Below are 17,241 nucleotides of genomic sequence, written 5' to 3'. Positions count from 1 at the left end.
AGCTTGAACCCTTTGGCACAGGATCTATGAAGGTCCTGATATACAAGACCTTAATCTCAGTGTTTGACACAACCACCTTCCACTGCCAGTAGGAGCTGCTTATCTACTTCTGGCTTTCTTTGCCAGGGAAAGGGCCATGACAGCCTTGTCCTGCTGTTTGAGAAAGGGCATTCTTTTTGCACATACATTCTCAAATTCTAGCTCCCACAGTTCTGGTAAGATCATCTTTGCTTTTTTTCTGGAGGAGGGCTGCTTCAAAGAGATCTGTGGGACAACAACCTGATCCTCTGTTCACGTCTTTACATTTGTGGGCAGCCTTTGGGTGCAGAGTGATTCAAAGAGTCCTTAGGCCTAGGGAACAGTACCAGCCAGAGTATTGGTATACCCTGGAGGGTACTTGTTCTCATATCCTGCCAGTGGATGTCCTCCTGCCTAGGGAACACCTTGCTTGTGGATAGGTAGGGCATTCTGACCATTCATTATAATAGCCCAGGAGCATGTCAGGAATCTTGTCTTTTCACTTTCTCCATCTTGCTTCAACTGATGGGAGGATAGTTTCCCACATCTCTTCCTGTCTTGTTTGGAATTTTGGCCTAATATATGTTAGCAATATGTCATTGCTTTCACAATCAGCTTCTGGTCAGTTGTTGAAACAAGCTGTGAGACCTGTAAGCCCTGCAGGCCACTCCTGCATACTCGAACCTCAGAATAACTACAGCATTCCATGTAGAGATTCCAATTCCTAGAGACTGAACATGGGAGGTCTCTTAAGTTTAGTTAATTGCTAGTGTGGCTCTTCCCATACAGTGTTTTTCCTCTGCCTGGTTACTTGAACGGAGTCCTTTCATGGGGTTCCTTGGGTGGAGGCTTCTTTATGTTCCAGTGAGGAAAACATGTTTGAGTCTGTAAGCCTTCTACTATTCCTGTATTTGTGTGTAACATTTACCCCACTCTGTTCCATGGGCTTAAAAGAAATAACTGTTCCTTACAGATAGGTAGTGCTTTTCAGTCTTATTTAGGGTAGCAACTTAATCATAGTAAAAAGCTCATGGTTGTGGGTTGTTGCTTTTCTGATTTGGTCCTGTTCATTATCAGTGCAGGTGCAAAAAGCACCACTTAGGCTTCAGCCATAAAACAAGCACAGTTTGAACTCCAAAAAGGAAGACATACAAAATTGATCCTTTTTTAACCTCAGTATGCTTTAAGATAGAATTGCATCCACTGATGCAATTCACTGATAGAATTGCATCCATCATACTTCAGTCTCCAGTTTTATTCAACACCGATTATTCACTGATAGAATTGCATCCATCATACTTCAGTCTCCAGTTTTATTCAACACCGATTATTCAGTGGTAGTCAAAAGCTGCACAGTGAAGGTAAATATTTTTTCCTTCTCACAGAATGAAGTTACACTATTAAGGAATGAAGTTGCTCAACTCAAACAGCTCTTGTTGGCTCACAAGGACTGCCCAGTCACTGCATTACAGAAGAAAACACAAGGTTATCTTGGTAAGCAGAGCCCTCTGCACTTTTTTTTTGTGGGGGGAATCACAATGCTTCACAAAGTAGAACCTTAGAGTAATATGGTATTCACAGAAGAATACCCAGGTGAAAATGTAGGGCACAGATATCCTTTTAACATAGATTCTACAGGTGGTGTGCCATAATGGCTATGGGGTGAACTGTGCAGGTCTTGCTTCAAAGATCATCTTAGCCATGAACTCATTTAGTGGACATTTGTTCCTCAGAAATCATCAGAGGTGTATGGTTTATCAGCACTAACCACCTGGAACAGGAGTTCACCTTTGGCTCTGCTTTGGTCTTCCTGATGCCAGTTACTTTATATATGGCATTTTTCCACAGGTCCATTACACCTGTAAAACTGTAGAAAATGTACACAGAGAGCTTCAGCTGTTGGGTAGTATAGAAATTAAATAATAATAATTGATCACATGAAAGGCAAACATAGGGAGACAACTTTGGGAATGTGAGAGCAAATGTGTTTGCTGCCACCTGTGTGTGAAGCAATCCTAGGAGAGCCCCAGAACTGTGAGTAATCAGGAAAGTTGGTGTGGGCTCATCCCTCTGCTGCAGCATGGACAGTGACTCAGCTTTCTGCTTTTCAAGCAAGTTAGCTCACTGTGGAGATAGGGGTGATGTGTTTCCAGTTCCAAAATTACTACAAAAGATATTCTGAGGCGCAATCATGAAAGATGCAAGTATGACGTTCTCTAACGGTCAGTCCTAGAGGTGATCAGCCTTGACTGCTCTTTAGAAGGCCAGATCCTGAAGATGAAACTCAAATACTCTGGCCACCAAATGAGAAGGAAGGACTCTCTGTAGAAGAGCCTAATGCTGGGAACAATTGACGGCAAAAGAAGAAGGGGGCGGCAGAGAATGAGGAGGCTAGATGGAGTCACTGAAGCAGTCGGTGTGAGCTTGAGTGGACTCCGGGGATGGTGGAGGACAGGAAGACCTGGAGGATTGTTGTCCATGGAGTTGCAATGGGTTGGACATGACTTCGCGACTAACAACAAGAACAACAACATACCCGTACTACCTCTGTAGTTGATCCCGTGCTGGTTGGGATATTGGTAAAATTTTCTAGCCATGCAGTTTGTTCTGACACTGTGTATGCACTGCATGTTATATCTACATGATCAGGAGGGAACATGTGTACAGAGTCTTTCTGCATACCGAGACTGGCATGGAACCAGCCTTGGAGACAATAGCAGGCAAAGCAATACAGGTGCAGGCAAAGGGAGTCTTCTTATGTTCTCTCGTTGCCAAACAAAATGAACTTCATCCTTAAGAAGCCACTGTGAATTTAAGGACTGTTCCATAAGGATGAGCTACATTCATCAACAAGAGTTTAAAAACAAGAATTATGGGACTTGAAAAGGTTCTTCCCTGCTTACTGTGGTGTATTTCCTACTATACACCACATTTTAGAGCATTTCCTACTATAATTACTGCAAATCCCTGACAGTTCTAGAAACAAATTGCAGGAATAATGCAAATTGAATGGCTCTGAAATAATGCAAGGGAAATTTGCACACTTGCTCTGAAAAGAAGCCACAAAAGGGTGGGGGACTTAATATTTCTCCTTTCTGGAGTAATGCAGACTCAGGAAAGTGTTGGAAAGCTGAGGAATACTAAGAACTTGAATAACAATATCTTCACCTTAACAGCTATAATTGTCCCCTACATAAACACATACGTTGATATACCTTTTTTTGCTGCATTTCCTCCTTTTATCAATGCTTTTTGACTGACAACTTGGCAATCAGACCCTGGAAACTGTGTACAGATTAGCCTGTAACACAGTTGCATAATTTTGGGGAACTAAAAAAAAGTGATACCAGTTATGGTCAGTTCATGGTGGAAGGGCAATCATTTGCAGCAGCCAGGCAGGATAGCAAAGAGCAGCAGCAAGCGGCGGGTGGGGGAGCAGCTGTTTTTGCTGAGCTCCTCACCAGTTGATTCCCCAGAACCTACAAAAGAATTATCCTCCCATGTTTGGAAGATATAACAACCCATCATGGTACAAACAACCCATAGAACAAGCCATGGGTTGTCGGGGTAGATTTCTCCTGGAAAATAAGTCACTGTGCAGGAAGCAGTCTGAGTTCAGTCTGACTGTGGCTAGTTGCCCTGATGGGATGTTATGTCCCGCAAACCAGGTCTTTGAATATCCAGACATAAAACCTCCATTTCGTGAACACACATTTATGCCTTGCAGGACTCTTGGCATACGCAGTTTAATTTGATCCACTACAGTGGCTCGCTGCTTGGGAAATATGGTAGTGAAACCAAACTTTCTCCCCCTCCTCCCTCTTCTTTCCCAAAAGCTGTTCCTTTGTGTACAATGCAGAAAGGCAGTATGATTTTTCTTCCCTGTTAACTTGTGGAGTTTATAGTTCATATTATTAGCCTTTGCTGTCTACTTGCTGCAGGAATAGAAATTCACTATGCATCTGCATAATAAAAATGAAATGTGTGCTTTCCCTCTTGCTCTCTCTCTCCCACACACACACACACACACACACCACACACTTTTATTATTGAGATTTGTGACTAAGCAGCTCCTTAAACAAAAATGCCAGAGAGCATGGATGGAATTACTGCTTCCTCATGCACAGTTCAGTTATTTTATTTGCCATACCTTGTAAATCATTTTTATTAGGTGGGGGCACGGGATGGGATAGGGATGTTGGAATGCCAGAATATCTTAAACCACAAGCAGGTGGTGAACCAAAACAACACTGGATTTGCAGTCTACCTTGCTAAAAGGTTATATATGTTTTTCCCAGTCGGCTCTGGAAATCAAAGCCAGTAGCTCATTTAAATTTTGGGGGAATCGTGTTGAATGACATGTGAATATTGGTCGAAAATAAGACTGAAAGGTACCTGCTACAAGGCTGATTTTTTTTCTTTCTGGCCATTTAGATGTTCTCTTGGGACAATAACCTGATTCAGTAGCAGGCTATCATCAGCAGGATCACTAAGGGTGCAATTCGATTGCACTGCTCATAAGCCTCAGAATGGAGGAGGCAGTCTGCACCCTGAGCAGCTTTGGAGAGGGAGGGAAGGCATCTGAAACACCATCAGGATACCTCATTCCTGTCAGCCAAATCCCCCCCCCCCCGTTTCTGAGGTTGATTTTCAGACCTCGGAGAAGCAGCCTGTGCAGTTCTTTCTGCACCAGCTGCAAGGAGGGGGAGGGAGGTCAAACCACAGGCCTCCTGCTGCCCCCGTTGTTGGAGCTGTTTTTCCTACCGCAGAGCTGAAAATCTGAAGTAACCTTTGGCTCCCTGGAAGCTATGCTGGAACCATAGGATCTAAGTGTTTTTGGATTTTAATTTTTCCCAGGAACAACTTGTGCTATTCACATTAGATTCTAAGAGGAATCCCTGGTGGGCAACAGATTTGCCCTAAGGAGAATACATCTCTCTTCTAAGAGGAGCAGACTTTTCTTAGAAGACTGTACATGACATTTAAGGCATTGCATGAGATCTCTGGGCTGCTTCCAGCACCCTGCTTGGAACTGAGTCCCCCTAAGCTGGCAGAGCAGCTGCCACCACCTGGGAAGAGCTTTTAGCAACAGGTGAGTCTGCTGCTTGTATCCGAAAATTTAAGACTTGTTTTGAGTAAGCTGGAGTGCCTCAGTCTCAGGTCTGTTCAGAAAGTAGCCCAGACTTCTCTTAAGAAATGTTGAATTTTACAATTGAACCTACATACATGCGCGCTCTGATGATTCTGTTAGCATCTTCTGAAAACAGAGTGAGGAATGTCATACTGGAAATGATGAAATGGCTGCTTTCCAGGAGAGTGAGGTACCTATGTTTAGCTTCTGCTGAAAGGAACTAACAGACAACATTAAGGCATATAAGAGTCAGCGTGACATTGTGGTTACAGTGTTAGACTAGCACTCAGGAGACTCTGGTTTAAGTCCATACTCTGCCATTACTGGGTGACTTTGGTTAGTTACTGTGACACTCAGCCTAAGCTACCTCACAGGGTTGTTGTGAAGATAAAATGAAAAGGAAGAAGGCTATACACACCTGCCATGGGCTACTTGGAGGAAAGGAAAAATATTTAATAAATAAGTAGGTGATTAAATGATGGGTACTATGCTGGAAATACATAACTTTGTATCTCATGATTATCTTCCACACAAGCTCTCCAAAGGGTAGCATCACAACAAGGGCATATTCTATAGATCATTTCACCAGCATCCCTGATATCCTAGATGTTTATATAGAAACTGCTGACCCAAATGAGTTACTTACATTACTTTTTTCTGAGTCAGTGCTGGAGCTACTGCTTTATTTTTCTCCTGAGAAAGGGGGCAGGCAAAATGTAAGTTGTGGGGTGGGGACACACACACCAAATGCCTGCTGTGTTTTGAATTAGAATCCAGGCCTGTAAGGCTCTACCAGCTCCTGAATGTGATGAGCAGCAGTCTGAATAACTTCTCTTTCTCCTCTTTCTTTTCTGAAAAATTAGAAAGCCCAAAGGAGAGTTCTGAGCCTACAGGTTCCCCAGCCCCAGTCATCCAGCACAGTTCTGTGACGGCCTCTCCCAACGGCCTGAACGTCCGCTCTGCAGCTGAAGCCGTCGCCACTTCAGTCCTCACTCAGATGGCAAGCCAAAGGACAGAACTGAACGTGCCCATACAGTCGCACGTCATTATGGCTCCACAATCTCAGTCTGCTGGCAGATGATGTCACAAATGATGCGACGTAGAACTAACCAATAAGAACTTGCAGCCAGAGAGACTGATGCTAACTAAGCCCCTTGAGCAGTATGGGGTGGATACATTTTTGTTTGTTTTGTTTTTTGTTTTCTTAAAGTGAGTTAAGGGCAGCTATGGAGCTTCTAACAAAGCATATCCCATACAGATTTGGGCCTGAAGCAGTTGTCATGTGACCATCTAGTTTCTAAAGGATGACATCAGAGTGAGTAATTTTGCCATCCCTTAGGGTCAATCAGTTGTCGTATGTACAACAGTACACGTAGCCTTTGCTCAGTGTGGTCTTAAATGGTTAATGTTCAGGTATAAGTTATGCTAACACTAAACCTCCCTCAGCTTGGCGGCTCATGGTGCTTTCTTGAGTTGGCCACTTTAGCAAAGGAAAAAACAGCTCTTGGGAGAGACCATGACATTTTGCTGGTGCTGCCCATTTTTAATCCTTTTTAGATGCTTTCAGACATCTCTGGTGTATCCGTCACTGCTGTAGCAAGCCTTCACTTCTGCACATTCACACAGGACTCCAGCTGAAGGTGGTAAGCTACATGACTTTGTGAGTTTGATCTCTTCTCCCGCCCTGCCATCCCCAGATTCTTTTTTGAAGTAAGACATTTTATTCCTAATTCCAGTGATCAGTTAGGTATTTACAACTGCTGCAATGGAAATGGCAAATCTGTTGTGCCTGCCTCATGTAGTCATGCACGTTATCAGGGATTAGTGTTTTCTCCGTCACCCTTCTGTCTGGTACTGTTTCTGTGGGAAGTACCTGGAAATTCAGATGCCAGAAGGAAGAGAGTACTTCCGCTGGTCAGAAGGTTGCGCCTTTGCACTCTGTGCACCTTCTTGCCCCATACCACGTGTAGCAGAGGCAGAATAAACTATGTGATTGGAATGTGTGTGTGTTTGCAGAATATATAATACGTTAGTATTGAGTAGCCCTGAGCTTACATGGTTGGACTTGGCTAGGCACTGAGTTGCAGTGTGTGGGCCTCAGAAGGTTACACTGGAACAAATCCTCTTTCTGTGAAAAGCAAAAACAAAAGAAGCTCTCAGTAAGTCATGAATTTGAAAGTCTTCAGAACTCCTTTTAACCCTGCACATTTCAAAGGATCATCTGTCATATTTAATCTAAATAACTTATCAAGACCATGGCCTTAAATTATGGCCTGTCTCTTTTGAGGACAAGAGGATTGGATGAGCATTCCACTTCCCTCTTTTGTTTTTCTTCCAGATCCACCCCCTGCCCCACATATGCTTTTTGGGTGCTACCTCTTCTTCCATTTACCCCTTTCAGAACAAATGCAGGACTCCTTAGCACCAGGGTCATAGGGTAGTTTTCAGCAACAATAAAATCCAATTGTCCTTCTGAAGATACTTGGAATTGTTTCTTCCAGTTGCCCTTTGCTTATTGCCAAAGTATGTGTGTGTTCACGTCTGTCCTCAGGTTTCCCTAAAATTGGCCTTGACTTCCTACTAGTTGGGTAATTGCCCATATTTAGTTCAAATCTCGAGTGAGCAGAGAAGATGTGTTGCGGTGATTACGCTGTAGCTGTCATCACGCAAGCCCCTAAGATGCCGGTTCTTCCTCTGTTTTGTCTTCCCCTGTATTCCATTCGAAGCATTCTTCTCATTCAAGTGGTCCTATATTCTGTGCTGCCAGACTCTACCGAGTTCACTGTTGTTCAATTCTTATTCCCAATTTTGATGATGTTTCATGCATTACGATACAGATACAACTTTTGATTCAAGAATCGCAGTATCCCCTGTGAGATGCAGAAATGTCAGACCTTGTGCAGATTTTCCTCACTAGGAAATCTCTCTTGTTATCCCTGTCACCATTCTAAGTTTTGCCATCATTGTTTCTTGACCTGCTTCCTTGCCTTACACAATCTTACTTCCATTTTTCTGTGGCTTTTTAACGTTTTTCTTTTATTCTCTGAGTCCCTTTCCTTTCCTTTTGTTTAAAAGCAGCAAGAAGTACATTCTGAAAGTCTGCAGACTTCCTTTTAGCAAAAATTTCAGCCATCCGGTCACTTGTCTTCTCCTTCCCTTCACTTACTTGATATGTTGAAAATACACATTGGCAAGGACTTTGAAATATCCCAACAAGGTATCTGTTTCCGTAGTGACAGCTCTGATAACACTGCACAGCAGGTGCTGCCAGGATCTTCTAAGGATAATAGAATAGGAAAGGAGCTTACCAGCTAAAGGACAGGTTGCAGATTTATTTTTGCAACTTTCAAAGCTCAACAATGCTGTGTATTTTCCCTTTTGTTTTGTTTTCATTTTAAACACATTTCCAAACCCTTACCCACAGTTGAATGAGTACCTTGCAGGGTCAGAACGGGTCCTGGAGAATTAAGTCTTTAGGTCAGTCGTGTTTTTCAAGTAAAAACTGCAGTCAGGTGATTAAGAAATCTGAACTGGCTCTATGGCTGTTACGAACAAAGACCACCCTGTCATGAGAGAGAAAATAGAAGGCTGATTTTGGTGAATCACGCCACTGATCCATGAAGCCCAGCCTTCCTCAGTGGAGAGCCCTGCAAATGTGTTGGACTCCAGCTCCCAGAGCCTGACTGGAGGATTCCAGGAGTCCAAGTCATCTGGAGGGCACCAGGTTAGAAAGTCAGCGAGCCTGTGACTGTCACGACAAGCTGGCAGCGCTTGTCCAAGGCCTTAATGGGAAATGTCCTTCTGACAAAGTCCATATTACCTCAGTTGAAACCTGCTGGGATGTGCATTCCAGTACGGGAGTGGCCAGAGTCCAAAAGGGGTGGAGGCATAGCTGTGACTCTTCCTTGGTATGCCACCAAAACGGAAAAAATGCATTGAGGCACCCTCTCTTCCCAGCTTGTGCAAGGCTCTGGCCCTCAGCTCCTCAGCTGGGGATGGAGCAGATAATGTCAATAACTTGAAGTGGAGCCAGATAAGGCGAAGTGGCTATGAGGAATGCCTTTGGCCAGAGGTTTTCCATCCCTGCCTTTGCTGGAATGGCCTTTCACAGCAGCCCTGTCGCTTGAGAGCCTGTCAGCTAGAGATGCTGGGGGCTGAGCCTGCAGCCCTCCTGACACACAGCTACTGTTCTGCCCCAACAGTGTAGTGCGGCTTCTCTCTTCAGGATCTCCCAGCTGGGACACATTCTGATTGAATGCCCCCTTACGCCTGGCTCCAGAGCAGCCCCCCTCGACTTGTCTTCCAGAGGTGTTAAAATATAGCTCCCATTATTCCTGGGCAGCAGAACCTCTAGGTTGGGCTAGTAAGACTTGCAGCCCAACAAATCTGTAAGCGCCAAGCCTTTGGCCTCCAGTGTTGTATTGGGAGAAGGGTGGTAAGTGCAAAGCTGAAGCTTGTTTGGCAGTGTAAAAATGCAGTGTTGTACTGACTGACTAGGCGTTTATTAATTAATTCTGCTTTTCGTTGATTTTTAACCATGATTAAGGTCACTTTGGCATGGATCAGGCACCGAAAGAAGAGAAGGAAGGGTAGCAGAATTGGGCTGTTGCATAATGCTCACTGTGTGTTTGTGACATTTAGTGTGCGCATTTTTCACAAGGGCCTGTCATGTGTTGAAATAATGTAGGTGCCCCCAGGTGGTGTTATGCAGCACTAGCTGCTGCTGCTTTGAAAAAACACAGTTCATACTTTTTTTTTCCAGCTGGGATGGGCAATTTGTACCCCTTCAGAGTTTTTGGCTTACAGCTTCTCATCAGCTCTAGCCAATTTGGGCAGCCAAGAAGTTACGCACCCCACTCTTGAGCTCTTACAGATGGAGAAATGAGCTTAGCAAAAACTATTACATAAACCCACCACCTGTCATTTGGCATCTGCCATATTCCTGAGCAAGAGAGGCATGCCCTGGTTGAAATAGAACGAAATGAGAAGCACGTGCATGAGTGCACGCCCAACATACCTGTCCCTATTTCCAAAAATTATTTTATGTACATTAAAAAAATGGAAATGTTGCCCATAGTCTGTCTTCCTCCTCACCTGCAGGAACAACTACAGGACCCTCTTTCCTTTGGTGTGATGCTGGGGGGGCAAGAATGAAGTTGCAGGAACGGGTGTCCATCACCTTGTTGGCAAGGAAGATTTCAGATCTTCCCAGTTTTGTCTGCACAGTTCCCGTTTTCATTTGTCATACCTCAGCCATGTGACCGGGATCACACCAAGGAGAAGTGGCAGTCATGACTCCATGGGGAATAATAACAACAGCAATTTGTTGTTATTAAAATGACCGTGTGAGATTTTGATTCATATGGCCCTATCCATAGGCTTTGCACTGTGTTACTGTAGGGAGCTGCAAATTAATTTCTGCAAGTAATGAGCTATGGAAGAGTCTTCCAAGAAATGCCAGTAGCCCAGAGGAGCACTAGCAGTGAGTTTTGTGTGATGTGCTGGAGTGCCACAGCTAATCTGCATGTTTGGGTGTAACTGGCCTAGCTGATTCATTTCCATCTGTCCCTCTAGGATGTGTCAGGGATTGGATAGGGCAAAGGTAGGACATCCTGTATCATACAGCGTCTCAAAGAGTTAACATTTCCCTTTAAAATGTAATGGAACCATTAGAAAAAAGTATCCAGTAAATCTGAGATATATTTCTGACTGTTTCTCTGTTTGAAAAGGTGAAAATACAATATATACAAGCTCTTTAGGGAAATACCATGTCCCATTTCACTTCTAGGGTTTCAAATCAATAGATCTTTATATGCAAACTGGATACATGCTTCTGGGCCTAGAAGATCCAGGTATTCAAGGAACTTTCTTGTGTTAGCTGAAACTCCATGGGTACTCAGTGTGAGCAACTTTGTGCCTTAACTTACAGCACTGGGCTTGCCTGTGTAGGAAAACCATTCAGCCAAAGGCAGACTTTGGTGCTAGGCTCACTCTTTCTGTTCTGTCTTTTTGCACCTTAGAAACTATCCTTTATTCAGGCTTTTGTGGACTTCAGAGACATGAAGTTTGAGAATTGCAGGCTGTGTGCCATACACACATGCGAAGTCAGGGGGAATTGTAAATGTTAAGATCAAGAGGAAATTGGAAGGAAGCCATACTGGCAGTGACAATCACATTATTTGCATTGGGCAGGAAAAGAGATAAAGGGCATTTTGTCTCTGCTGTGCAGCAGAACTGGCCATGGTTTCTAAACCAAGAATACCGTGCACTAACTCTTCTGACGCCCGTGCCCTGCCTGCCCTCCCACAGGACACAGATACGTACACCACTCCCTGCTGTGCTTCTTCATCTTCCTGCTGAAGCCTTAACAGTCTGGCCTTCCATGCCACTAGAAAGAGAAAATTAAGTGCCTTTATGTTTGCTAGGCCCTGGACCTCTGTTGGAGGAGTGTCTGCTTGCTAAATGGGGTGAAGACTATGCAAATGGAAGAATGACCATTTCTGTGGCTGCAAAAGATCGAGAACTTCAGACTGGCTTTGTCCTTCACCTCCATTGCCCTGTGATGGTGGCACAGCAGAGGGGCTTCAGGCACCTGGCCTGGTGGAGGCTTGTTCTCCGTCATCAACTGCATTTGTTAGCATTGCATGTTTTGCAGCCTGGACACAGATAGGATTGTAACTGTTCTGTTCTGCTAAGGCTTTTTTGCTTGCTTTTTTAGAGAGAGGAACTTTGTATTAAACACATTTTCTTCTTTTGGAGAAAAGGGGTGGCTTTCTTCCCTTCATTCTTGCCTACAACGCACACTATCAGGGAGATCTTTTTTCCTTGCATTCCCTGGCTGGCCTCCTGATGAGGATCAGTACCTATTTGGATACTCTTTCCGTATGGCTAGTTAAAGGTGCTCATTTCCTTATGTTTTCTTTTTGTTTTCCGTTCCTCTGCTTCATGTCATCCTCTTTCAGTGCTGGGTACTTTTCCCAGCATTAGAAAGTCTTTAGCTACTTTAAGAAATATTTTAACTTTCTTTCCTTCCTCTAGAGAACTTCTAAAGAAAACTCTAAATCCACAGATGGTTTTGCTCTGTTGGATAATAAATCCTTCTGCCCTATCTTCCCATCTCACCTCCACCCACCCGTATCTCAGTTATCTGCCAAAAACCTTTCCCTCAGTTTGAAGGGAATAGTTATCCAAATGCATTGCAATCTCTGAACAGCAGCTTGGAAGGAACATTCGAGCCCTGCTTCATGACATGTCCACTTCGCTAATTTACAGGCAAGCACACCCTTTCCACAAAATTGTTTCCTTCTTGATAGGATGTGGAAAGTCTCGGGGTGTGTGTTGCGATTTTTGGCCCTTCTACTCTGTCTGCATTTCAGGGAGGGAAGCAGCTCTGCTTTTAAGGCTTATTTCTTGAGAGTAATAATAATGCAAGTCGGAATACTGTTCCTTCTGAGCTAGACTGTGTTTTTGATATGTTCAGAAGAGTGAGAAAGGAATCCGTGTCTGCACAAGCAGCATTTTCTATGGTTTCAGCGGAAAATGCATTGAGTAGCTAACTCCAGAGCAGTTAGAATAAACTAGGCTGCTTCAGCCCTTTGGGGAGGTCAGTGAAAACATTCCCCTCTTCCCCCTGGGTGGGTCTTGTACCTCAAATTCAGGGCTGAGACCTGGCTTCTGCTGCAGGACCTCAGTTACCCAGGCAATGCTGATTCCTAGATGCCAGCGAGGTTGCTGCTGTTTCCTCTCATGGCTCTTCTTGCCATCCCTGTGTCAGCAACAGTCACTTTATCAACAGAAAGCTCCATGGCTGCCCCAGATAGCGTAGGGGTTGTGTTATGACGCGACTAGCACATTGCTCACATTTCACTGAATGGCTTCACTGTGCCTCTCTGATGTGTGTGGTTCAAATAGACCCTTCCCCAACCCGGTTGCACTCCAGGTATATTAAATTGCAAGTGGTTGTGCTGGTTAGGAAAGATGGGAGTTGCAGTCCACACATTGGGAAGATGCCGGGGTGAAAAGACTCCTCTAATATGTTGACAGTAAGTGCTTTTAGGAGGCTAAGCAGCCTGCCCAACATGAAAACTCAGGCAAAGCATAGTGGAGGGAAACAGCTTTATTTTCTGATTTGATGGATCTATCTGCTCTGATAGAGAAGAACTTCAGATCTCAGAAGATTGCATTTGGCCCTGCCACTGTTTCCACTGGATTTTCTGGAGGCTTTTCTTTCTCTTTGGTGGGAGTTCTCCTCCTCCTCCTCCTCCTCACCACCCCCCCCCCTCAGTAGGAGGTCAGTGAACCAAAGAAAAAGCAACAGTGTTACATCTGGTGAGAACAGTGGGAGTGGACCCTGCAGATACAAAGTGGTAAAAAGCTGATGGGCTGGGATAGCAGGGAGATGCCAGAGTGAATTGGCCTTGGTCTGATCCAGCAGGTGGTTCTTACGTTCTGACTGCCCTTGAAGTGTGCAAGTGGAACTAAGCTAGTGGGTGAAGCTAATTTTTCTAGCTTTGTTCCAAAAAGCAGGCATAGCACTCTTCCATGTTCGGGGGGGTGGGGGGGGGAGGTGCAGCACCACTTATCAGAAAAAAACGGAGTGGCGATGATTCTAATGGCTGTAAGTAGGTTATTGAAATAAGCTGGTGAAGTCCAGTGCATTTCAGGAGGACCACTGCAGCAGCCTTCATGGAGCATTCATCAAACATGATGCTTCTTGTCCAGTTTTCTAGGTTGACTGGCCTGCTCTGAGGGAAGTGGCCACTCCATTATGCAAAGATTGACTGCTGACCCTGAAGAATGGAGTTTTCTATCCAAAATGTCTTGGGCTGCTGCAGCTGTTTCCAACAAGCCATTGCATATGTGTGGATGACCTGTGCAGATTTAAGCCAGGAGATGCAAGGCTAAATCTGCTTCCTTGCCACATGCATGTGTTCCCACTTAGAGCTTTTTTCCGCTCCGCAGCCAAGTATGTGTTGCTCTTGGCCTCTCTTGAGCAGTAGCACACACAACACACGAGGCACAACCAGTGTGTGAAATGTGTCACGCACCTCCCCTCCGCCGAGGTCTGGTCCATGCTGCTGCTCCACCTTGTTGGTTCGGCGAATGCACATCCAACCTCCAGCTGAATGCTGAACTACAAGCCGTGGTGTCGCTGCGGTGTCAAACACAACTGTTTGGAGGGAGGGCCAGCCACCAATGCAAAAGACGCCTCTTCGTTTCCCAGGGCTTGTTCATCCGGTCAGTGCCAATTCAGGGGGAGCCTGACGCTGACATGTGGGAAACCTTCGCAAATTAAAAAAATGCCGTGTGGACCTGCATCTGCATCGTTTACATTCCGGGTCACAGTGTGAATGTGCAGATTGGGCTTAGGGTCTTCCCTTGCTATGAACCAGCTGCAAAGGCTTATTCAGGGATCAGATGGAATCACAGAGCCACTTGGGGCTCACTGCTGCAGCCTGGAGAAAGCATCGCCTCCATCTTGTCTCTCCCCCCCCCCCATTTGTGTCCTGGAGGAGGAGGGGCTCAGCACATGAATGAGCAAAAGGCATCACCAATAGACTCCCCAGGGCCACACAGGAAGAGAGGTTCTGTTTGAATATGTTGCTGCAACTTCCCTTTGAACTGAGGCTGGGATTAGCATCTGAATTCTAGGATAACTCACAAGTCTTCCCTTGTGTGAGATGTAAGACTGTGTTCTGACCAGGAAGGAGGCGGCCATCAGCCTTGGGGCGTGGAAAACATCCCAAGTGGTGCAGCCACTGGGTGTGTTGGAACAGGTGCCGGAGGAGTAAGGCTGGAGAGGTTACGCATCCTACAAGAGAGTTCCTGAATCTTAGTGCCTCCTCTCAGGAGCGCTATGTCTTTAGGGTTGGTGTAGAAGTTGCACAGCTGCCCCAGGGGGTCCAAACTGCATCTGAACTCTGAAGAGGAGCGAAGAGGGGAAATCCAGCTGTAGTTCACAGATTGTCTTTGCTGAGGAATAGTCGATCCAGTAGCCTTTCCCAAAGCTTTGGTGCAGCAGCTGCTGCTAAGAACAGCCACTTTGCTTCCATTTTTGCTGGAGGCCTGGCAGTACACTACTAGCAGTAGCAAAAGAGCCAAGCCAAAGCAAATACCTTGGGGACAATCCTACACTTTGAATTGCAGAACGAAGGCATTTTCTCGGTGCAGATATGTGAAAGGGACCCCCTTTGTCCCTGAACAAGTGCAAGCAAATCGGTAGGGAAAACTGCAGTGCAATAGATGGCTCAGGAAACTTGTCAATCCTTGAAGTGTACATGGTGTCTGTATGTTGAACAGTGCTGGTTATGTACCTCAGTTAGACTGCCTTGGAGAAAGAGAGCTTGGGCAGCAGTGCTGGGGGGAGGGCCACTCCTGGGATGGGGAGATGGCATAACCACAAGCAGAAGGCAGGATAGAGGCAAGCAGGCCACCTGGGAGGACACCTAATTTCCCTCTTCTCACCTGTGCCAAACCATTGTTTACATCTCAAGTAGGTAAACTCCAGTTGGAACAACTGAAAAAGCATGTTTATTGATTCCCTGCCCCCTTATACAGTCACCTCGGAAGAGAACCCGTTTGAAATGTTTTTCATCACATCTGCCCCCCATCTTTCTGCCCCCACCTCTCCTTAGATTGGGGGTCACTGTATCTTTCTGCAGCTTTGCCAAAACCAGGCATTCTGATCTGGTCATCCTTCTTGTGCCAGGAGAGAGAGAGAACCCATTGCTACCTTGCAAATCCATGAACAAGCATCCATGTACCCTTGCGTTTATGGATGTGGGGCACCCCGGCACCCCACCCCTTTCCTCCAAGCCCTCTCGGTGGTCCTCAGATAGTCCAAGCCAATACACATTGTACCCGCGTGATCCTGATTGTCCAAAGATGCGCCACCTCTCAACCCTTGATGCCGCTCTCCTGTGGACTCTTTCTTCTCCCATTGGTCCCAGAGCCTTCCATTGGTATTGCAGATCTGCAGCTATGCAGGAACCCACGTAATGCCTTCCTTTTCCACAGGTTGCTGCCAGTTTTGTTTTTTGGTTATGTTTCCAAATATAGATATATTATATGAAGAGCTTTTACGATCAATAAATTTGAGGGGAGGAGGGTGGGGGAGAGAGATCCCTGAATACTTAACCACAAAGGGGGGTTTAGTATCTCATAAAGTGAAATACGTATCTATGAATATATATAGAATATATAGGCATATATCAGCTCTTTTCTCCTCATTGGCTGCCATTCCGTATGCAATGACATTGTTGACTTGTCACTTCCTGAAATGTATACAGATGGAGGGCCCAGACCCCTCCCTCTCCCAACAGGGACTTTGTTTTAGGTTCTACTGCCTTTTGATAGCTGTGTGGAGGGAGGAGGGCAAGAAAGGTGGCGAGATGCATCTACTTAACTGGTAAGCCAACCAATAATTCACCGAAGTGCTCCTGTGAGCAGGTCCTCACAAGCTAGCATTCTGCCTGTCCTGTGGTTCCCGCGGCCCTGTGTTTGTTCCCACAGGCCTGGGCGAGCTGTGGCATTTCATCTTTGTATTCTGCTATTTTTAAAATTAAAAAAAATACAAATACATGCATAAAAACCTTGGCACTTGTCTTTCAGCCACTGTCCTTACCAAACATATAATGTGCCTTTTTATTTATGCTGCAAATGTAACATTAAAATATTAACAAGAATAAGCTTGTCGGCATCCTATCTCTTTTTGCTTGGTACAGTTCACTCAATGGCTTTATGGCAGAACACCAGGACAGCTGCCGCAGCCTGTCCTCACCCTCATTCCCCTGTTTGAGGTTATTTCTCAACTGTGCAGTGCTCCTTCTTTCACTGCACAGGAGACACAAGCAGCTGCCTTGTACTTTTCCTTTATTTATTACATTTATATCCAACCTTCCTTCCAAGGATCCAAGGCTGCATATACCACCCTCCTCCTCTCCTTTTAACTCCCGCAGCTGCTCCGTGAGGAAGGTTGGGCTGCAAATTAGTGATTAGTGCACAGTCACACAGGGAGCTTCATGGCTGAGTGGGGACCAGAAGCTGGATTTCCCAAGTTCCAGTCCATCACTCCAAGTGCTGCACCTCTCTGG

General features: G+C 45.3%; 1 protein-coding gene across 4 annotated transcripts in view; it reads left to right on the top strand.

The window, feature by feature from the left end:
• ATF7 (activating transcription factor 7) overlaps positions 1-16,836 on the top strand; it is a 119,734-nt gene extending 102,898 nt beyond the window's left edge. For all 4 annotated transcript variants that reach the window (XM_044443357.1, XM_044443356.1, XM_044443353.1 and 1 more), the window contains 2 exons: positions 1,404-1,512; positions 6,013-16,836. In XM_044443357.1, coding sequence (XP_044299292.1) covers positions 1,404-1,512; positions 6,013-6,230 — 327 coding nt within the window. In that variant the 3' untranslated portion in view covers positions 6,231-16,836. The remainder of the gene's footprint in view (positions 1-1,403; positions 1,513-6,012) is intronic.
• Positions 16,837-17,241: the final 405 nt, after the last annotated feature.

This window comes from Varanus komodoensis, unplaced genomic scaffold (assembly GCF_004798865.1).
Source record: "Varanus komodoensis strain SLA01 unplaced genomic scaffold, ASM479886v1 scaffold41, whole genome shotgun sequence".
In the NCBI taxonomy this organism is placed as follows: domain Eukaryota; kingdom Metazoa; phylum Chordata; class Lepidosauria; order Squamata; family Varanidae; genus Varanus; species Varanus komodoensis.
The sequence above is the reverse complement of the archived record's forward strand: the minus strand, read 5'-3'. Positions and strand labels throughout refer to the sequence as shown.